The sequence below is a fragment of the Aquila chrysaetos genome, chromosome 6, assembly GCF_900496995.4.
Source record: "Aquila chrysaetos chrysaetos chromosome 6, bAquChr1.4, whole genome shotgun sequence".
NCBI classification, from domain to species: Eukaryota; Metazoa; Chordata; class Aves; order Accipitriformes; family Accipitridae; genus Aquila; species Aquila chrysaetos.
Window position 1 is genome coordinate 6,465,263 of NC_044009.1, and position 21,487 is coordinate 6,486,749.

The 21,487-nt window shown below is 37.9% G+C and overlaps 1 protein-coding gene across 11 annotated transcripts in view; it reads left to right on the forward strand.

Annotated features, from left to right (window-relative positions):
- The first annotated feature begins 295 nt into the window (after window positions 1-295).
- The window catches only part of VPS13D (vacuolar protein sorting 13 homolog D), a 110,788-nt gene continuing 89,596 nt past the window's right edge, over window positions 296-21,487 (forward strand). For 5 of the 11 annotated variants that reach the window (XR_005932736.1, XM_030019211.2, XM_030019215.2 and 2 more), the window contains exons 1-20: window positions 296-435; window positions 3,067-3,237; window positions 4,135-4,212; window positions 4,451-4,641; window positions 4,950-5,030; window positions 6,339-6,455; window positions 6,676-6,780; window positions 7,030-7,200; window positions 8,163-8,263; window positions 8,887-9,055; window positions 10,450-10,542; window positions 11,255-11,465; window positions 12,049-12,228; window positions 12,658-12,788; window positions 13,402-13,474; window positions 13,991-14,161; window positions 15,382-15,512; window positions 16,422-16,554; window positions 18,087-20,309; window positions 20,657-20,808. Coding sequence is in view for 10 of the 11 variants with exons in the window: in XM_030019211.2 (XP_029875071.1) it covers window positions 3,141-3,237; window positions 4,135-4,212; window positions 4,451-4,641; window positions 4,950-5,030; window positions 6,339-6,455; window positions 6,676-6,780; window positions 7,030-7,200; window positions 8,163-8,263; window positions 8,887-9,055; window positions 10,450-10,542; window positions 11,255-11,465; window positions 12,049-12,228; window positions 12,658-12,788; window positions 13,402-13,474; window positions 13,991-14,161; window positions 15,382-15,512; window positions 16,422-16,554; window positions 18,087-20,309; window positions 20,657-20,808 (4,608 nt within the window). In the remaining variant the exon portion in view is untranslated. Of the gene's footprint in view, window positions 436-3,066; window positions 3,238-4,134; window positions 4,213-4,450; window positions 4,642-4,949; window positions 5,031-6,338; window positions 6,456-6,675; window positions 6,781-7,029; window positions 7,201-8,162; window positions 8,264-8,867; window positions 9,056-10,449; window positions 10,543-11,254; window positions 11,466-12,048; window positions 12,229-12,657; window positions 12,789-13,401; window positions 13,475-13,990; window positions 14,162-15,381; window positions 15,513-16,421; window positions 16,555-18,086; window positions 20,310-20,656; window positions 20,809-21,487 lie in introns of those variants that run through there. The other 6 variants (XM_030019214.2, XM_030019217.2, XM_030019213.2 and 3 more) reach the window with 5 other exon arrangements.

Sequence of the window (21,487 nt, forward strand, 5' to 3'; positions counted from 1 at the left end):
CCCTGCAGCCTGTGCATGAAGAGGACTCTCATCAACAACCGCCGCTCTTTCGCTTCCGCGTCGGCGAATGCGGTCATCGTCTTGGCCTCCAGCCTGGGCAAACCGGCCTTTGACGCTTTTACGAGCCAAAAAGCTGTACTTACTGCCACTTACTCGCCGCCGCGGCGGCTGCGAGGGCCCCCCCGTGAGGATCCCGGCCCGGGCTTCAGTCACGCAGCCGCCGGCGGGACGTTGGGCCCCGCGCTGCGGGGCGGGGCGAGAGCGGCATGGCGCCGCCCCGGCCCGGCTCCGCCTCGAAGAGGCGAGGGAGGCGCACATCGATAGCTCGGCGTTCCCCTACCCAGGCGTCCTTCCGTCGGTTGGCTCGGGATCGATTGGCGTGCGGCCCGCCGACCCCGCGCACCATCGAGGAGGCTGCCGCCACCGGGAGCCCAGGTGGGTACCGGCGGGCAGGGGGCGCGGGGCGGCGCCGGGCTCCGGTCGTCCTTTCCTCCTGCGTCAGCCTGCGCTCCGAACTCGGCCGCGGCTGCACGGCGCGGGCCCGGCCCCGAGGGGCCCCTCCCTGCCTCACGCCCCTCGCGGGGCTCCGCCCCGCCGTCCCGGCCCCCGGAGGGGGGCTAAGGGCGGCCGCGCAGTCTCTTGTCCCTACGCCTCGGGGCCGGGGCCGCGGAGGGGAGCGCGTTCCCCCCCCCCCCCCACTCCCCGCGCCGGGGCTCTGCGTGGGGGCTCCGCCCTCAGCCTCGCGGCCGGGCCTCGAGGGTGCCCCTCAGCCGCGCGCCCCGCCTGGCGCCCGCCGTTTGCCCCCGGCCTCTCCGTGGCTTCCTCCGGGCTCTGTGCGGCCGCCTCCGGGCAAGGTGACCTTTCGCTTCGTCTCCGACACGCGTTGCGTGCCAACAGGTCTCCTCGCTTGCTCGTCTCCTCCTCCTCCGCGCGATATGTTTGCTTGCGTGGAGAGAGAGGAGGGAGAGCGTCCTGAAGGCTTCTCCCCGCCCTTTTTTTGTGTAACCGGGCGCTGAGTAAAATGCCCCCCTCCGCCTTGCGCGGGCAGGCAACATCGTCGCAGGTCGCTTCCCTCCTTGCCGCGCAGCTTTCGAGCTGCCCCGGCACCGCTCTTGAGGGCCTGCTTCGTCCTCCCTGTTGGAAAAATTGCATCTTTTTCCAGAAAAAGTGAGCCAGGTTTGAGCGAGGTCCCGGTTTGGGCTTTGGTTCTCATCCTGATAAGCGCTTACTGTTCCTTTTTTACTGTGTATGTTAAGGAAATAAAAACATTGGCATGGAAAAATAAGTGTCTTGTTTTTCTTTACAGTGGCACGGCAGTGGACTAGAAAGTTACAAATGTGAAAAGCTTTAAAACGTTTGAAAGATTCCTAAAATAGTTATTTACGTTCCACAAGTTTAGATTAAGGAGGAGATTTACTTTATTTACAGTTTTTATGATGACTTCAGGCATGGAATTGTTCATGTGCTGGAGGTTTTCAGTCACTGGGACGCTAACCTGTTCCGTGCTTCTGAATGTTTCTTCAAGATCTTTCCTCTGATTTGGTTTCTAACAGCTGTAGATTTCTTTCTTTAATTTACTTATTTTTTTCAGGGTAACATGACGAGAATTACTGTATTTGCTTTTGTTTGAAGTCTACCTTTCTTGACAATTTTACTAGAATAAAAACCTATAATATAAGGTGGTGGCAGCCCCATTTATATGAATGCTTGGTGTACCACTATTGTTTTTGAAAAATGTTGAGAAATTTTACAGAGATAAAAATGATAAATGCGTTTAACGTGAAGATGTGCTTTATTCAAATGTAACTTCCTTATGCTGTTTATGATGTTTGTGTTTCGTTCTGCATGACAGCTTAGTTTCACTGTTCAGCCTTTAGAAGAAGCCTTTCCTTATTTGCTTAATTCTGGTTATTTTATTTAACTGTATTAGTTAAATGTTTTCACTGGCTTTTTTTTAAAGAAATAAAGGCTTAAATGTGTGTGCCTAAAATCAAGCAAACCTAATTAGGGGAAAACCCTGAATCTTAATATGAAATTTAAAAGGTAACTCTTGAAGTAATTTTTTCATTGTTTTCTTCTATTGTCAGCTGTAAATAAGTCTGACGTATCTTGCTTTTCTGCTCTGTAGAACTCAATCTTACGTACACTGGTTTGGGGAGGTATGTGGGATTGGGAGACTTTTCTAAACGCAGAACTAATACATTTGCTGCGTTCTACCCACAAGATGTGACCTGCGTGCTTGTTTTTTCTTTACTGTAATAACATGCTCGATCCTGCCCTTGCAGAAGCTAATAGTGGTTTTGCAATTCACTGGTTAAAAACTTGAACAGGGACTTAGGGGTTTTGGTGGTCTGATTACCACATAAGTTGAAACAGAAATGGCTGGAGAAGAGTATGAAGGGAAGCGCTTACATGTATGACCAGTGTTGCTTCTCTGATGTAGCTTTTGTTCCCTCCTTGATGCAGTAATCTGTGCCATCTCTTTGAAAACCTATTAGAGTAACTGTTGATGAGCTATTTATGGGGCTTGTATCTTATTACTTCCCACACATACAGTCTTCCCAAAAAAGGGGTTTGGATAGTGTGAGTTGTTTCACAGATGTAATGTAAGAATTCTACAGAAATACAGTTAAAGACTCTGGGCTGTCACTTCAGACCAGGCTTCCAAAACCAGAATGCTGGCAGCTTGAAGAAAATACTGGCAGCAGAAGTTGAGGAGGCCAGTGCAAAACGGCTTCAGTCAACATGGAATTTTAGTCTTCCCTTTTCTGGAAGAGGATTGTAGATAGACCTTGCTGATTATTGCAACAGAATGTGGTGTTTTGATTAGAAGAAGGATCGAAAGATGAACTTAATTTGCAAATGGGAGTGGTCTGTAATCAGCAAAGGTCTATATAAAACTCTGATTTGAGGCTTAAATGGTATAGCAGAAAGCATTTTTTTTAAGGTAGACATCGAGCTTTGTGTTTTTACTGCTTTTTAGATTGATTACAGTGATAGCAGTATGTCAGCTCTGCTGAGAGTGTGTATTTCAGATAATAATTCTCTTCATGTTTTTTCTTTCAGAGTGAGACTGTAATTATGGAACAGAAATCCAGAAAATGACAGAAAAACATTAGTTGCCCTCTTCTAGGACAGTCATGTTGGAAGGATTGGTAGCCTGGGTCCTCAACACCTATTTGGGCAAATATGTCAATAACCTGAACACAGACCAACTTTCAGTCGCTCTTCTAAAGGGTGAGGCTTTGTGGTATTTTCTGTAGTGTTTTCGTACTGTGATTTTAAAAAAACCAAAAGTGTTATGTTTTTGTAATAACTGGAAGGTGGAATAGAAACAATATCCTGTTTAATATTTATACAAACCATTTTAATATAGAGTTTTGTGCTAGCACTTTACAGCGAATAGTAAATTCTCTTGTGTTCCTATCTTTGTTGCTTTTTATCAACACTGTTAAACCAATTTATATGAAACTTTCAAAAGTATAGTTAGCATATCTTATCAGCATGTTTAATTTATATAATATTTGAGTGTCATTTTTCTTGATACTGTTCAGTAACTTTTCTGTTGAGGGACTATGGCAGGAAGTATTCTGTAGTATTTACCTCTTAAGTTTTGGTGCTAGTAGTTACTCCCCTGTAATTAAGACTTCTGGTTTATGTCATGTTGTGTTCACGAGTCTTATAATTTTACAGAGTCCTCAGATCAATGCTTTCTAATTTACCTTTTGCTGCTATTTGCTATTTTTGGAGAAAATATTTTATAACACTTCAAAGCTTTTCTGTGCGTGCTTGTTGTAATATTGAGAAAATACTCGAAGTATTGAAAAGACAAAGAGTAGAAGCTTTCTCCTTGGTTACAAGAAAGTTCAGATCTAAAACCTTGCAGAAGATTGCTTCTAGATTACCTCATCAAATAGTTTGAGCACATGTCATTGGAAAATTAACAAGTATGTTAAATAACCACTGCAATTGTAACACAACTTGAAGTGGTAGGTTGGCTGTTCTCATGAAATTCTATTTGATTTTTTTTTTTCTTTGAAACATGGTGCTAGTCATTTTAGGCTTATAATGTTCAAGTTAGCATTCTTTAACATAATTTTGTTTAACAGACTTGTCTTTTTCTGCTTTGTATAGGTGCTGTTGAATTGGAAAACTTGCCACTAAAGAAAGATGCCTTGAAGGAACTGGAATTACCATTTGAAGTGAAGGCAGGTTTGTATTTTGCTTGTGTGTGCAGGACAAATATGTATAAACACGAAGTATTGCATATTTTAGAAGAACCTTTACCCGTGAGTCAGAGGCTTGAAGAGATGAGGTAACCTGGTTTTCAGGTAATCCAGTTCTATTTAAGCTTGTTTGTTTCTTACACTGCTTGTTCTTCTATGTTTTCTAAGGATGATAAAGTATGTTTACGCAGGAATCTGATAGCATCTCTGTTTTGTATATCTAGGTTTTATTGGCAAAATAACACTACAGATACCTTTTTATCGCCCACATGTGGATCCATGGGTGATATCTGTCTCAAAACTACACTTAATTGGTGCACCAGAAAAAAAAGAAGATTTTGATGAGGAAAGGGAGAAGTCTCAAGAAAGAGAACACAAGAAAGCCCTTCTTCTAGCACTTGAAGAAAAATGGAAAGTGAGTCACGCTTGCCTGTCATGGTGAAGAAACCACTATGGTAGATGGATTGCATTTACATCTCCTAACAAGTAGGAGAACAAATGCATAGGGAACTAAGTTAGAATTTGATTCATACATGCTAACATAGTGCAATTTCTGTGCTACCCCGCCCCCATCATGCTGTGTCCCCCCATATGTTGGAGACACTGAAATGGGTTTATTTTCTCTTTCTCTCTGTTCACAGTAATTGCAGTGTAACAAGGTATATTGTTTCCTGACCAGTTGTTACAGTGGTGGTTAATGCTTATCCCTGTTTTCTCTTTTAGAAAGAACGACAACAGAAAGGGGAATCTTACTGGTACTCAGTTACTGCATCTGTAGTCACAAGAATTGTGGAAAACATTGAAGTAAGTGTTTGCATTGTAGAGCTTTTCCCACTTGTTAAGAATTACCTGTGCCCACTGTGCTTCACATTATGTAGTCCTCAGAGAAGAAATAACGTAAATCAAAGCTAGATGTTTGGCAGAGTACAGTCCCTTTTCAGATTGAACCTTCATAACTTCAGTCTTAAACTAGTCCTGATGGGGACTTCTGGAAAGGAAAAACCCTCCATCCTGCTTTTACCAAGGGGAAAACATCATTTTTTTTTGTTTGTAACAGTAGGTGGATAATGAATTTGCATGAAATCTGATGGGTTTTGCTCACATTTTAATTTTTAGTTATAAACCCAGCAAAATACTGAATTGTTGATGAAGCAGAAGAGCATGGTTTGTTTTGATAAAAAGACAATTTGTAAACAAAAAAAGTCAGTTTCTGCTGATCTATGATTTGTATTATTTGACTGCATGTCGTCTCTGAAGTTCTTTAATTATTCTTTTTCTGCTATTACTAAAAATCTACCATGTGTCTCCTAAGTTTCAAAATGACTCAAAAATATGGCTGTTGTGCTCTGTTGCTTTTCCTCTTTGGAAGTCCTAATGTAGTTAATGAAATTTTAGCAACATTTACATCATTAATCATTTGTCTTTAAGAACCAGAAGCTTTCTACATATTAATTGCTAAAGTTTGTCTGCTCACCTCCATGAAAGGACTGTCCTTCTTTTTTCCTTGTGTGACTGTATTATTTGGTTGTGTTTCAACTCAATAGGGGCAATTTAGAAGCAAGACACTTCAGACTACTTGCTTTTCCTGATATGTTTGAGAAGAATGTATTTGGTGCAGGAGCTGAAGGCGAGAGTATCTATACTTTCGTCAGTCCTGGACTCTGCATTCTCTGAGAAGCCACAGTAACTTGGTGCTCTCAAAGGTTTTACCAATGTAAAATTAGTTTGGGTCACCTCGTATTGTTATTAGTTTGTCATTCTGGCCCATGCTGATGATTCTAGTGCATAAAACAAATTGGAGTCTTTGGTTGGCAATTGCACATTTGCCTTTAAAATGGAGAATAATAGTAGGGTAGCAAAATAAAGTACGCTGTCTTGTGAAAGTGACTAGTTGATTTTGGGGAGAAGGCCAGGGACTAGTGGTATTTGAGAAGAAGATAGAACCAGAGAGTACAAAATCAGAAGTGAGGAATAGGATTTCTATGAGATCTAAAGAACTACCAGAAATTTGTTGGAGAATTGCAGAAATTTAATATTAAATTTCTTCAGTATTAATGAATAGTACTGCTGTCTAATATAGTTGTCTCTAGTAATGTTTTTTTTTCTGTCTAGTTAAAAATTCAGGATGTCCATTTGAGATTTGAAGATGGTGTCACAAATCCTTTGCAGCCATTTGCGTTTGGCATATGCATCAAAAATGTATCAATGCAAAATGCGGTATTTGAACCAGTAAGTATAACTTTTTGTACAAGAACTCACGGCATTAAGATGTGATGCTGGATTTTATGGGTGCTAGTAAATATTTAGTAAAACATATGGCATTTTAATAATCTTCTTATTGTAATAAATTGATTCTGGGCATTTCATATTGTTTATTGAGTATGTAGAACTAAAAACTACATGGCACATGTTGTGTGATCTTGACTTTATTCCACTTTTTCTACTTCAGGTAGAGAAGCTGATGCGGAAAAAACAGTTGGATGTTGCTGACTTCAGTATTTATTGGGATACTAACTGCACGTTATTGGGTGACCTGCCTCCTGGTCAGCTACAGGTACAAGAGAGAGATTTGGCATATGAAAGAGACGTTGTTGTTAGTCTCCTTTCTATATTGCAGACCTAATTGACTTAGAAATCATTGGATCTTGGCTTTTAAGAGCAACAGAAGTTTATGGTTAAGGGCTTTTTTTTTTTTTAATGGCCTGGCATGCTAATAAAGCGTATTCTAGTATGTGAAACCAGTACATCCTAATAAGTATTGTACACTCGTTTCTTATAGAATAAGTTTGCTTGTAACCCACAGGAAGCAATGGATAAGAGTATGGAAAGTCGTGATCATAATTACATCATGGAACCTGTATGCACTTCTGCTCTTCTTAAGAGAAATTGTTCTAAGGAGCCTTTAAGATCACGCCAGACTCCGCGGCTTGAGTGTGATATTCAGCTTGAGACTATACCCTTGAAGCTTTCACAGGTAAATACCAACCATCTTCATTTAACTCTCAGTGTCTGAAACAGACTGTTGAGAAGCAGTAAATGAGGCCATCATGAGCTCTGTGCTATGAACTATGTTAGGCTGTGTTGGGTGTCCAAACTAGTTAGTCTTCAAGATTGCTTTGGTATCTGTATGCCATATTGTGCACTGCTTTATGGTCAGTTTCGAACAAAATGACTGATCAAAGAAGATACTACTTTATGTTTTGGTTATCTCAATGTCTACAGATTCAAATTGGTAGTTTGACATAGAGTGTATTTTTTTCCTTCCCACGTGCTGCAACTGTTGTTTGTATGTCAGTGCTTCTGAAGATTCTGCTGGTAAAATGACATCTTGAATTATCTATCTCTAAGAAAACAGTTGCTGATTCAAACAGCAAAATACCTGTAGAGGTCATAAAACTGGTAGTGTTTGTAACAGCTTAAATACCAATTATTGTAGCATAAAATTAATACTTCATTAAAGATTTAGTTTTAAAGGCAACTGAAAGGGATATACTAAAGAAGTTGTTTAAAACCAAGCATTCCAAATTATTTAATTATTTTGCTGCAAGTGATTATTGCAAAAAAATTACATTCTTGTTTGTTTATTAGAGTAATAGGAGGGATGCGTATGGGGTTTTTTTTAGTCTATAGAATGTACAATAGCAGCTGATGTTAGGTCGATAATCTGACATGGAAGGAGATTTCATTCTGTGTGTTTGTAAATAAAGAAGTCTGTAAATTGAATGTCACACAGTAACTACTAGGTACTGGGAGAAGATCTGTGATACTAGAGAACCAAATTATGATTAACATTAATCTTAACTCTGAAGCCAAATGCAGGCCATTGGTGCAGATAAACTAAGCCTGTGGTTGGGGTTTTTGTTTGTTTTTCCTCCCCTTTGCTTTGGAAAGTGCTCCAATATTGCCTAATTGATCTGTGTATTGTTTTACTAAAAGATGCAGTATCAGCAGATCATGGGATTTTTAAAGGAACTGGCTAGAAAGGAACGACAGCTTAAATTCAGGAAGTGGAGACCAAAGGTTACAGTAACAGACAAGTAAGTAGATCTACATATGTGGTGGTGTTAATATGGTATTGAAAACTATACTAGGGAGACTAGAATGAAGACAAATATAAAAAGGTAGATAATAATCATATATTAGAGTTTCAGTTTTCGTGTTTTGTTCCCCTACCTCATAAATCAGTTTTAAATATTCAGATGTATTTCAAACTTAAAATAAAATTATTCTTACCTGAGGCTTTAAATCCTTCTTTCACAGCTTCCAAGAACTGAAATTAAGTTGGAGGTTCTACACCCATGCACACACTGTGGTGGACTGAATTTTTCTTTGTGGAAAGAGCTCCTATTAAGTTTCTTTTATTGATAAATAAGAAAGATGGTATCAGTTCAGACTAGGGGTCTACGTAACTCCGCATTTTGTTGTCTATGCCTGATACATAACAGCTATAATAAATCCCACTGAAGCGGTGGGGACTTTGCAGGGCACTGTTCTGCACAATTTGTAGAACTAGCCAATGTATGCTGTCTCTAATACTGATGTTTTTTCTGACCAGTTGCCCTCTGGCTTTTCACTGAACCTCTTGGACCGTTCACCAGTTTGATAGGCATTTCTGTTTTTTTTAAAATACTGGTAACACAGTAATTTAAAAATGTTTCAGCTGCCGAGAATGGTGGATCTTTGCTTTGAATGCTAATCTTTCGGAGATCAGGGAGCAGAGACAACGTTCGACCTGGGAGTTCGCATTACATCGAGCCCAAGATGCAGTGTCTTACACTGACATGTATTATAGCAAGTTGAAGGGGGAACCACTGTCTACTGCAGAGGAGGTATTTAGATTTGAGTTTTCTACAGTGTTGATTAATCATCTTATATTTGATTTGTTTCATCTTCTCAAATTTAAAATCTGTTCCAGTTTAGAAACATCTTTAGTTTTACTGCAGGCTGTTTTCACTGAACAGACTGTCTTTTGACCACAACTGAGTTTTTAACGCTTGAAACCTGGGGTTGTGGGAGGTGTGTGTGCGGCAGGGTCCTTGTGTTTTGCTATGCAAAAAGCTGTCTTTTTTTTTTTTTTTTTTTTGAGCTGTAACTGGTTTTCACCAAAAATAGCATTAACTCTCATAGAATGCTCATGTCAGTCTGTGACATCTTTCTTAACTTGTGTTCTCTATAGACTCAAAAAGTATTTAAATATCAGAAGTGTGTCAGGTCACCCATATGGGTGGGTAGATAACATGAGAAAAATTGTGGCTAGTTGACAGTGTGTTTGGGGGTGCTTTGTTGTTTTTTTGGTTTTGTTTTTCCACAGTTGATTTTAGAACGAATTTAGAGGGAATAATGAATCTGTGTCCTACTTCAGAAAGAAAAAATCCTGTGAACTATAATTAGCTGCTTTTTATCTTTAGGTGTATTGGGACTTTTTGTTAAATCAGTTCAGAGCACCATGTACCTCACCTGTATTAATTACAGGTGCGATTCTATTGATACTTCAAGTTGTATGTAATCCTTACTTGTGTCATATAGACATGAACTGTAGGAGTAGGTCAATGTACTGGAAATGTTATAGTAACTGGTAAAGCGGGAGACTTACTGTCATACAGCTTGTGTTGCATTCAGCAGAGCTGTGAAATGTAACAAGGGCAATGCCAGTGGACTAGAAAAATGTCTTTTGCTTTCTTGTTCCATGATACGTTTTAGACTTGGGTGAATCATAGGCTTCCACAAATAACTTCTTAATGAGTACAAAGAAGACGACATGTCTAAGTAACTGAATATGAATACTACATTGTCCTAATTTATGCAGTTCATTTCCTCTACCTTCTTTACTCCAGACAGAAGCTTTTTTTGCTCCTGGCTAAGCTAGGCATTCTGTTAAATCAGGTTCTTTTCCATGGCTTAAATTCTGTGCTGCAAACTTTGCTGCTGATGCATGATAGGAGGATATAGTTAAGCAAGGAATTTTTACCATAAAAAGTATTAAAATAATGTATTTTACGATGCATATAAACTTTGTTTGTAATACAGGGGAATGTCAGTGTTGTGGTTGCCTACATGACTTCCGGTTATTTTCATGTGCTTAGGCACTTGGATACTATCATTAATGCCATGTTAGTTTTCTCTATGAATCTCTAACTTACTCAGTGCAGAGATGTTTGACATGTTTGTGAACAACACGCTATATTCTTTTAGTGCAGTTACTTAACCTTTTTTGTCTTTTCAGGCAGAAATGCATCGTATTGAGGATGAGCAAACTTACGAAGAGTTGAAGATACTATATGAGATAGTTCATGATAAATTTCATGACTTAGCTGAGGTGAGGAACATTCTGCATACAGGGTAATATATGGAATCTTTAAGTGAATTATTCTAAGGTATTGTGTTCTGTTCTGCTGGAGACTGTTGGCATGTATTTGCTTTGATTTAGAAGTGTGGCATTAATGCTAAAATTGCAAACAGTGCTTAATTCCTGCAGTTTTTACTGTTGTGACACTTGCACAGTGAAATCTTTTGCCTAGTCATATGATGATTTTCCTCAATAGTATCCTTGCCGGAATTCCTAGGGCAAGTACTCTTCATCTTAAAAGCAGAGAGTGGAAATAAGGACCTATAATGAGTATCTTCCCAGAATAAATATATGGCAGAAGTGACTCTCATGTAAATGGCTTTCTGAGCACACTTTGTAAAATATGAACTAATCTCTGTAACAGTACAATGTCGTTTCTCTTTCAAATACAGTTGCTAAAATTCTTACTTGGTTTAATGTTTCTAGACCAGGATTTAAATAATGCCATACGGCTTCATTCATATATGAATATGCAGCAGGTAACTGATGATACGTTTGTATTTCTTTGCTGCTGCTCTCCTAATAGGCTAATTATTGGCTGAAAATATCACTGCTGGTATACTGAAAAGTGCTGAGTAAATATTAGATGGAATTGTGTTCTTATTGTGATGGTTTTTGTACACTTGTGATATTCTTTCACTTAATCAGTGGTAATGTGTACGTCTTCAATGTTCAAACACAGAGTGTTAAAGAGCCACTGCCTGATTCCCCTGGAGGTTCCCCTACAGCAGAATCTGCACATGCCAGTAGCACTGGAATGCTGCAGTATCTTCAGTCTTGGTTTCCTGGTTGGGGAGGTTGGTACGGATATGCTCAGCAAACATATGAAGGTGAACCTTTTGAAGGGCTGCTGCCAGACCCAAAGGAACAGTGGAATCCAGAAGACATACTAGGTACAGAAATACAGGGTTTTCTGTTTCTTTTTAAGGCTGTTAATGCTACCATAGTTAGATACCTGGTAAAGGTGAACAGAAACAACTCTTTGGTTCTCCACTGTTAAAAGATTACCTGTGTCAGCTGATGTACCTAGGCAGCAGAGCCTGTCTAAAGCTTAATAACCTGTTAAAAAAATCTCAATACCTGGTATACCCGCTCATTTCTAAAGCAGTATATGGAATACAGTTGCTTCCTCTATTATACATATTTATGGCAAAGAGCTTTGGGACTTTTTCTGTTCAGGTGGGTGGTGGTCATGTGGCGTGCTGTGGCTGGGTATAACGTTAACAGTACTGAGTTGTTGGGGTCTTTGTAAATTTTGGGTTGCATTACCTTAATTGAGATAGAAGAGTTCTACGGAATATTCAGTTTTGTTAAGGAAGAAGGTATCTCTGCTTTATTTTCTGTTTCTATTTTTCTTCCCTAGAGCTGGGGAAATCTTTATTTTTAAATCCAGAGAAACTTTTTTGTTCTTCAGGAGCCTTCCAGAAACCTGACTTATTTAATGCATTGGTTTGTGGTTTTGTTTTTTTTAATTAGGTGCAGATGAATTTTTTGATCCTGCTGCAGATGCTTCTAGCATGAATACCTTTACAAAGAGAGATCATGTTTTTGCTAAGTTAAATCTACAGTTGCAGGGTGGCTCTTTCACTCTGTTGCATAAGGAGAAGAAGGTGGTGCATGCTGAGGAGACTGCTTTTATGCAGCTGGAGTTTTCAGGTATTATGTTAATTTCTGTTCTTTCCCCAAAAAGACCAGAGCTTTGTCCACCTTCAGACCTTTGATTTTTGTTTTTAATTCTTTAAATTTCTATACTGAAACAAAGTTCAAAATGAAAATATGAAAACAGCTTGTGGGAATTGATATATCAAGTGAAAATAAGTTTCTCTCTTCAGATGTTGTGAGTGATTTCAACACAGAAATCTAATTTTAGGCATTGTTATGTGTGAAAGGAGGACAACTGTAAAAATACATGCTTCACAATCATTGTAATGTATTCCAAATTTCTGTGTTTAATTTTTTTATTAGAAAGAAATATATATAAGCACTTCTAAAAGACTTGTTTGGGCAGTACTTGTTATCTATAAAATTTAGATAAAACCTGTGCTGTGTACTAAAAGAAAAGTATTTTATGTACTTACATTCCAGGTGTAAAGATCCTAGCAGAATCCCTTCCTCGCAGAAATTCTTCCCTTCTCAAAGTTCAGCTTGGTGGTCTTTTTCTGAGGGATTTGGCAACAGAAGGGACCATATTTCCTGTTCTTGTTTTCCCGAATCCTGTAAGTGAAAAAAAACTCTTTAAGTAACTATGTACAATGCATAAGTGTGTATGAAAACAGTTGTGTTCCAAACTCAACACATGTTTTTCTTGGTTTGTGTCTTATCCCAGAAAGAGAACACAAAAGTCTTGAAGAAAAATTTCCACTTGTTGAACTTACTTTTCCCCTGCCTTTCCAAACATCACTCATAGAACTCTTCATTGTTTGCTCTGTATGCTTGTAACTTTAATATTACAGTCATATGTGTTGGGAAGAAGATGAATTGTTGAATTAAGATTTGATTTTTGGAACAATCGGCATTGCTGCTTAATCAGTGATTGTTCTTTTTCATAAAGCTTTTTGGTCCAAGTAAGGTTTTATTTCACCTGTATACTGTTCTGCATTTCAGACTTCAGTCTGTCTGCTACATGAGTAGATAGCGTTAGCTTCTTAGTCATACTTCCTTCTCTTGTTTGACTACATCAAGAAAAAAATGCATATAATAATTTTAGACTATACATGTAATTCACATATAAAGTGGTGATAAGACTAATACAGAAAAGACTTCTATGCTTATATCAGGTGGCTTGGTTCATTTTATCTAAACAATCTTTTTCTTTTAAATTCTTATCAGCAAAAAGAGGTTGGCTGCGTGTCTTCCTTTGGGCTCCAGAGTTTGTCCTCAGAAATGACTAATCAGAACACTGGTAAAGATTTCATTTTATGTTTGATGATAACAAGCATATGAGAATTCCTACAAACCAGAAATTTCAAAACTGAGTGCCTAGAGTTTGAATTCATGCAAATGCTTTTTGCAAATAGTAATGATAAAATCATAGAAGCTTTGTTCAGACATAAGGGTGCATGCAAGTTGACTTTAAAGAAAGCGAGTAAGAAAAAAATGTATTTCAAGACAATGGGAGTTGGACTTGCTCTTTGTCTTGGTTTAAAAAAAGAAAAAAATCGGTAGGACTTCAACATTAGGACTCCAGTTCTGAAGATGTTTTTGTATATACAAACATGTTGAATTCTGTCAATTGTAGAAGTTGATCATATTACTTGCTTTTCTGTTACTGAAGAATTTTCAGACAGGTACTACTTTCCTAGTACTACCAATTAAAATTAGTTATTAAATTCTTTGGGGTTTGTTTTTTGCTTTTGTCCATTTGTTTGTTTTGGTTTTTTTTTTTACAATTGCTTTTTGTAACTTATTTTTCATTCAGTTGCAGATCCTGATGCCCCAGTGTTTGAGATGCTTTACGAAAGAAATCCAATCCACAGCAATTTTGAGAGGCGCCTGGAAGTCAGTACCAGACCTCTAAATATTATTTACAATCCACAAGCCATTAAGAAAGTAGCTGACTTCTTCTACAAGGGAAGGGTTCATACCTCAGGTTAACCTTTAATGTGTTTTTTTTTGGTGGGGTTGGGGGTTTTTTTGGTGGTACTACATCTTTTCTTATCTTTGATTTTTATTTTCATTCTTAGAAATATGAAGCACTAATCAAAGAATCTCTGCTCTAAATTCAAATTAAGCAATACTCTGAGTCTCCTCTGGATTTTTTGTTTGTTTGTTTCTTTGTTTAATTGAATCAGGGATTTCATTTGGGCAGACTCCTGAAAATTCTACTTTAAAATTGCAAATTGCTGCTATACCACATGGTGGATGTTCATGCTGCCTACATTAAAATGCATAAATAAGGATGCCTGTTTCTGTAATCTGTCCTGGAAATTGATGGATAACAACAGGTTTTTTGAGAGGACAGTTAAAAGCAGAATATTTTCTAGAGTAACAATAGAGGAGAAATTGTGTTCTAATTCCTGCAGTATCTCTTCTGTTGGTTAAATTAAGTTGGACCTTTGTTACAGCTGCTTGAAGTACCTTGGTTTTTATATGTTGAACATACTGGTTCCCTAAGCTTCTAAGGACAGCAAGATTTAGGTATCTAGTACCTGAGCCTGTAACATTATAAAGTGACGACCTTTGTTTTAGTTGTCGACAACAGTTTTAGTTGTTAAAGTTCAGTATCTGAGGATATGAGAGGTGAGAATAAGGAACATCAAAATGTTCTTAAAGTACCAATTCTTTTTCTGTTGATTTTGGCAAATACCAAAAGGTTTAAGCTACCTAGCATAAAGGTGTGGATGATAGTTACCTTTTCTTACAAGGTGAGCATACTCCATAAATGTTAGAGCTAAAGTTTAAAACAAACCAAACAAACAAACAAACAAAAAAAGACTGCCTACACATTCCGCAAACTTCTTAACATTTAGTCAGGATTTCTTCTGTTGCCATACTTACCACCTTTTCTGTCTCCCTCAAGTTTAGTAACTCAGGTTGAAGGTCTGTCAAGTAAAGGTCAGAAAAAGGTTTGGGAAGTGTTTCTTTTTTGGTGGGATTATTTGTTTTGTGCTTAGATGCTTCCTTTTTTCTGTGAAGCAGCCTGGTGTGTAGGTACAGCCAATGGCTTTCAATTGCTGTGTTTTCCTGACCTATATTTTACGGCCAAAATTTAAAATCGATCTTCTCTTTTTTTTTTTCTTTTTTTTTTTTTTCTGATTCAATAATAGATAAACAAAATTATACCTAGTCAGTTTTGTATCTCTTGTGCAGGTTTTGGATATCAATCTGAGTTAGAGGCAAGAGTGGCTGAAGCTGCCAGAAGACAATACAACAAGCTGAAAATGCAGACAAAAGCTGAAATCAGGCAAACTATTGATCGTTTACTAGTGGGAGACTTCATTGTAAGTTCTTTTCCCCAAAAATGTTTATGTAGGCTTTTTTTCCATGTGTTTTAGGACTTGAAGCTCTGAAGAGTGGGGTTTTTTTGTTGTTCGTTTGTGTGGTATTTTTTTTGAGAAAGTGGGGAGTTTTACATGTGGTATTGTAGTATTTCTTTTGCTGTCAAACAATCCATTTTTGTGGTGCAGACCTGCTGTGATTAATGGCAGAATAGTATTTTTCTGTTCTTGACTCTGTTCTGAGATGAGCTCATGACAACGTGTTGGCTCCAGTGTGCACTGGAGCACTGTTACATCAAACTTACTAAATTTGTGTGTAATTTATTTAAATATTATTTTCTAAATTAAAAAGTAGTTCTGCGTTTATTTGGTTTTTGCTCATTCTTCAGTTTTCAAGTAATATTAGTATATGTATCAGTATCATTAACCCCTAGCTTTGGAGTTAGCTATATTGATGCAAGATAGTTGTTTTATACTGTTGTCAGTGAAATGAAAAAATACTTGTTCTGAAAAGTTTGATGTTTGATAAAACAGTCTAGTGCATGTTGTATTTATGGATAGCCTTGACAAGGATTTATCTGATCCAGTGTCATGTAAAAGGTAGATGCCTTCTCAGGTATGCAGGTAGATTCACTCTCCTCAGCTTGGAGACGGGGAGTCCCTCTGGAGAGAGACTCATTGCATCTATGTTAGCATGGGATGTTTCATCTACTGAAAGTGTCTCTTCATTGACTGTAATGGGAGTCTGTGGTTTAACAAACTACCAAACTTTAGTATGGCTGAAGTTTGTGAAAGTTAGCTCTTCAGTTGATAAAAGTGGCTAACTAGATTGATTTGTTTGACATGGCTTTTTTTGTAGGTGAGGGGAAACTATTTCTTACGGGCTATTATATCTTCATTCTTAACTTCCAGGAAAACAGCAAAAGCTGGACCGTGTGCCTTGATATTTCTGCCCCTCAGGTGATCTTTCCTGATGATTTTAAATTTGTGGATCCAGTGTTAGTTGTTGTAGATCTGGGAAGAATATTACTTACTAATTCTCAAGGTATGATCTAGAATTATTGCAGCTTTCCTTTTCTTTTCACCTGCTCCCAGAAACTCTTTTGTCTGTGTAGAAAGTAGAGATGTCTTAAGGTTATTTCCCCTATATATGCATAGAGTTTCACATAATAATTCTGCTATTATCAATAAATTTTTAATTAAGATTGATATACAGTTTTAAAAATAATTGGGGGGGTGCAGGGTTTTTTTTGTTTTGTTGGGGATTATCTTTTAAATTAAAGGCTCCCCTGTGAAATCTTGCACCTCTTGAAGGCTGTGAACAGGTGTGAAGCTAGTGTGTCAGGCACTTTACCATGGATATGATTTTGGCTTAGAGTAGTATAAGATTTAGCTGTCAAACGCTTTTTTGGGACAGTGCTCCCAGTGAAAGTATGCTTTGAAGAAGCCCTCCAATTTTGGAGTCACATGGATCTCTGTTCTTAGCCTATGTGTCTATAGCTAGCCAATAAAAGTGAAAGGAAAATTGGTGTCCTTTGTTTGTATCACAAGATCATTGGTTCTTAAACAAATCATTGCTTCTTTCCTCTTCCACTAGGAAATCAATGCAGGAAAATTAAAGTACAGTGGAACTTGTAAATAAAATTAGACCTACTTAAAATCTAGCTGAACTGTATGGCGTGTGAGGATATGTTAAAAAAAATTGGGAGAGATATCTATGTGGTATTCATTTCCTTTTTTAAGAAGTACAGCTGTAGGATGAGCTGTTTTGTGGTGCAGTGGAAAGTTGAGGTGCCAAGCCCAAAATTGTCTACAGCGCAATGTTTGTACTCTGGATGTCTTTGAATCATTTAATCTTTTCTAGCACCAACCAATCTGTGCAAGGTTTTACTAGCTTCCTTTTTAGTATATTCTGCCTTATGGCAAACTAGAAAAAGAACACAAATTGTTTATGCAAGATTGATTGGTATTTTCCTGTGAAATTGAGGCATTGGTCTGTTTAGAGTAGCTTGAGCTTAAAAAAAAAATGGTAAAAAAAGTACAGGAAAGTTTTGTGGGTGTTTCTGCTTTGTAGAGTAGAAAAAATCCTTTTCGTATGATAATAAAATGAAAGTTAATATTAAGCAATAAAGTTAATTGGACAAAAACTTCTGATCATAAATATATTGTAGTTAAGTAGCTCTTATCTTTAAGTTGGTTTTGAGGATCAAAAGAATTGCATAGGCGGAGTAACGGATATTATTTTTTTTTAACAACTTGATTAAAAGTATATCTTGTAGTAATAGTAAGTGGGTTAAAAAAATTGAAACAATAGTGTCTTTTAATAGATTCTATAATACATTGTGACTGACATCTGACATCTGCATGCATGTAAAAGAAGTGTAGTAGATTTCCTGTTGAGAAAAAAAAAAAAGTGACAGTGGAAGGAGGCAAGGAGTTACCAGATATACTTTGTGTTTAAAAAAAAAAACCCACAGCTTCAGACAGGATGATCAGGTAATTGATGGGAAACATCCAAGGAGGGAGGAGAATACTTTTATCTATTTGTTTCTTTACTATTATTTTTTTAATCCACAGAAGAATCTAAAAGGAGTGCAGATACTTTTTCTTCAGAAGTCAATGAATTGAGTGATGAGGAATATAAAACACCTCTTGCAACTCCTCCCAATACTCCACCACCAGAATCTAACACTAATAGTGGCATCAAAATGTCTGAATTTACTGGAGTAGAAATAAGTGAAGAGCAGCTACAAGCACACTTAATGAGTAAAAAAATGTATGAGAGATACACACTTTCATTTATGGACCTTCAGATCATGGTGGGCCGAGTGAAAGACAACTGGAAACACGTTCAGGATAGTGATGTGGGTCCAACTCATGTGGTAGAAAAATTCAATGTTCACCTGCAATTGGAGCGCAGATTGATATATACGTCTGACCCAAAATACCCAGGAGCTGTCTTGTCTGGCACTCTACCAGACTTGAAAATTCATATCAATGAAGACAAAATATCAGCTCTGAAGAACTGTTGTACGCAGCTGAGTACATCTGAAACTAAGTCTTCTGATGCCCTACATTTAGGGAAAGACAAGATTTTTGCAGAGGTAGACCAACTTGGCAGTTTGCATGATTCTGTAATGAATCTAACACAGAGTGTTGTAATGCTAGAGCAACATACCAGGGAAGTTCTTGTTGAATCTCAGCTGCTTTTGGCTGAATTCAAAGTAAACTGTATGCAGTTGGGTGTTGAAAGTAATGGACGATATATCTCTGTACTCAAGGTTTTTGGCACCAATGCCCATTTTGTGAAAAGGCCATATGATGTAGAAGTGTCCCTGACTGTTCATGGCCTGTTACTGGTTGATACTATGCAAACATATGGAACAGATTTTGATCTTTTGATGGCTTCTCATAAGAATCTGAGTTTTGATGTGCCAACAGGAAGTCTTCGAGACAGCAGGGCTCAGTCCCCAGTTTACGGACCATACGATGCACGTCCCATTGATGTAGCTAGTTTGGCAGAGAGATGCACTACAGTGTCAAATAATTCATCTGGTAACAATGGAAAAGATCAAGAGTCCTTGATAAAATTAGAGTATCAGTTTGTGAGTGCAGAATGCCCATCGATGAATTTGGATAGCAGTCTGCAGGTGATCTCTGTACAGGTGAACAACCTGGATATCATCCTTAATCCAGAGACTATTGTTGAACTGATTGGTTTTCTCCAGAAATCTTTCCCAAAGGAGAAAGAAGATTCTAGTCCCCAGCCTTTAATAACTGACTTGGAAAGAGATTGGAGGGAAGAGGAAACCTTTCAGTCTACTTATGTACAGAATACAGAGGTAGCAGTTGATATTCACTGGTTAAATATACTCCTCCTCAGGACAGTTGGCATGACAAATGGAGAAAAATATGGCAGAAAAATCGCAACAGCCAGTATTGGTGGCACCAAAGTCAATGTCTCCATGTGTAGTAAATTTGATGTAAATGGCTCTCTTGGATACCTTCACCTTATGGACCTAACACAAGATAGTGTTAAGAACCAGTATGTTGTCAGCATAGGGAATACAGTAAGGTATGAAAATCTTATTGGTGATGTAGATTACTTTGAATCTTTATTCTTCAGGCTTGATGATGGAAATAGCCTTCCAGATGCTTTAAGTTTCACTTTCACAGAAAAGTCAAAAGAAGAATGTTCTCTCAACCTCAAAATGGCCTCCTTACACTACAACCACTCAGCTAAATTTTTGAAAGAACTGACTTTGTCAATGGATGAATTGGAAGAGAATTTCCGCAGCATGCTGAAAAGTGCAGCTTCAAAAGTCACTACAGTCTTGGCAACTAAAACTGCTGAATACAGTGAAATGGTTTCTTTGTTTGATACGACACCACGATCACGAGATATTGCCAACTTAGAAGATAATGAAGGCTATGCATTTGGATCACAACCTCTCAGAACGGATACTATTAAGCTTATATTAAACGTAAACATTGAATCACCAATTGTCTCAATACCTCGAAAGCCTGGTAGCTCTGAACTGCTTGTAGGTCATCTAGGACAAATATCTATTCAGAATTTTGTACCGGGAGAAGGTGAATCTACAAGTGATAGACTGCAAGTTGAAATTAAAGATATTAAAATGTATTCTTTAAATAGCAGTCAATTTATGAGCAAGAAGGAGCCTGCGAGTGAAATACGTCATGGGCTGCATTCTTCTTCAGGTCCTGCCAGCATTAATAGCCAGGAAGAATCCCATTTTACTCGTCATGACTTCTTTGAATCGTTACATAAAGGCCATGGTATGTTAATCAGGGGACTCTTAATTATTTTAATATGAGAAGCAGATGGTACTAAAAACATGTATTGACCATAGGTCTGATTGTATATTGTCTCACCCATCCTCCTGAAATACTGCTCAATTTTAATTACGATGGACAAGTTATTTATATCCATTTTTAGTCTCCTAAGCAAAAACTGAATAGTGTCTTTCATGCAGAAATTTAACAAAACATAGCCCTATATACTTTAGCACAGCTAAGAGATTCTGAGCAAGTTAAATAGCTACTATGTTATCTCTGCTGTACAGTCTTTATAGGATAACGAGTTTACTTATTATAATGTTGTTCTAATTTCACTTTGTTAACAGCTTTCCACATTCTGAATAACACCACCATCCAGTTTAAATTGGAAAAGATACCACTAGAGAGGGATTTGGATTTAACTTTTCCTCTGAGTAATGAAGACTTTGGAATATCAAGCATTATGAAGATTGAAGGGAAATTTGTGAACCCTCTTCAGGTATAGTAATGTAGTATTTCCACTACCAGTCTGGAAGTATTTCCCTGCATAGAATATAAGTATTTTTCAGGCAAACGTCTTCAGGTTTAAAATGTTGATAGTTTAGAAATTGGATCCTTATGCATGTGGTTAGAAGAGACAGTCTTAAGTCATAATAATAATAATGACCAAAATTTAACCTTGTTTTGGGGCATTTTAGACATCTTTATGAATTAGTTTAACTCTTACTTACCCTGAACACCTGTCACAGAAGGAAAAATAAAGGTGCCACTGTCCAAATATGTTTATTTGCAGTTCTAGTAGAACCTAAGAATTAAAATGCCATTATCTTGAAAAAAATCTCTGTAGTCGCAGAGATTTTAAGTAGAGGAAACTGAAACTTCTAAAGCTAAGGAGACAAGCAGTGATGGCCAAGTAGAAAGTTTTTTCCATATATTACTGTATAATCTCAGCATGGTAAATTAAGGCTAGTTTGTATGGTGAATTATTTTTAACTAACTCTGTGGATGCTTTTTGCCTAGGAATACAAGGTATCCTGTTCTAGGATCCTATCCTGTCTGTTTCCAGATTGTGTCATCTTACAGAGCTAATACAGAAGAATTGTTTTGCTTCAGCTTTGCATTGTACCTTGTTCTGGATTATTTTTTTATTTGTGGGCAAACTTAAAATTTGTCTGGTT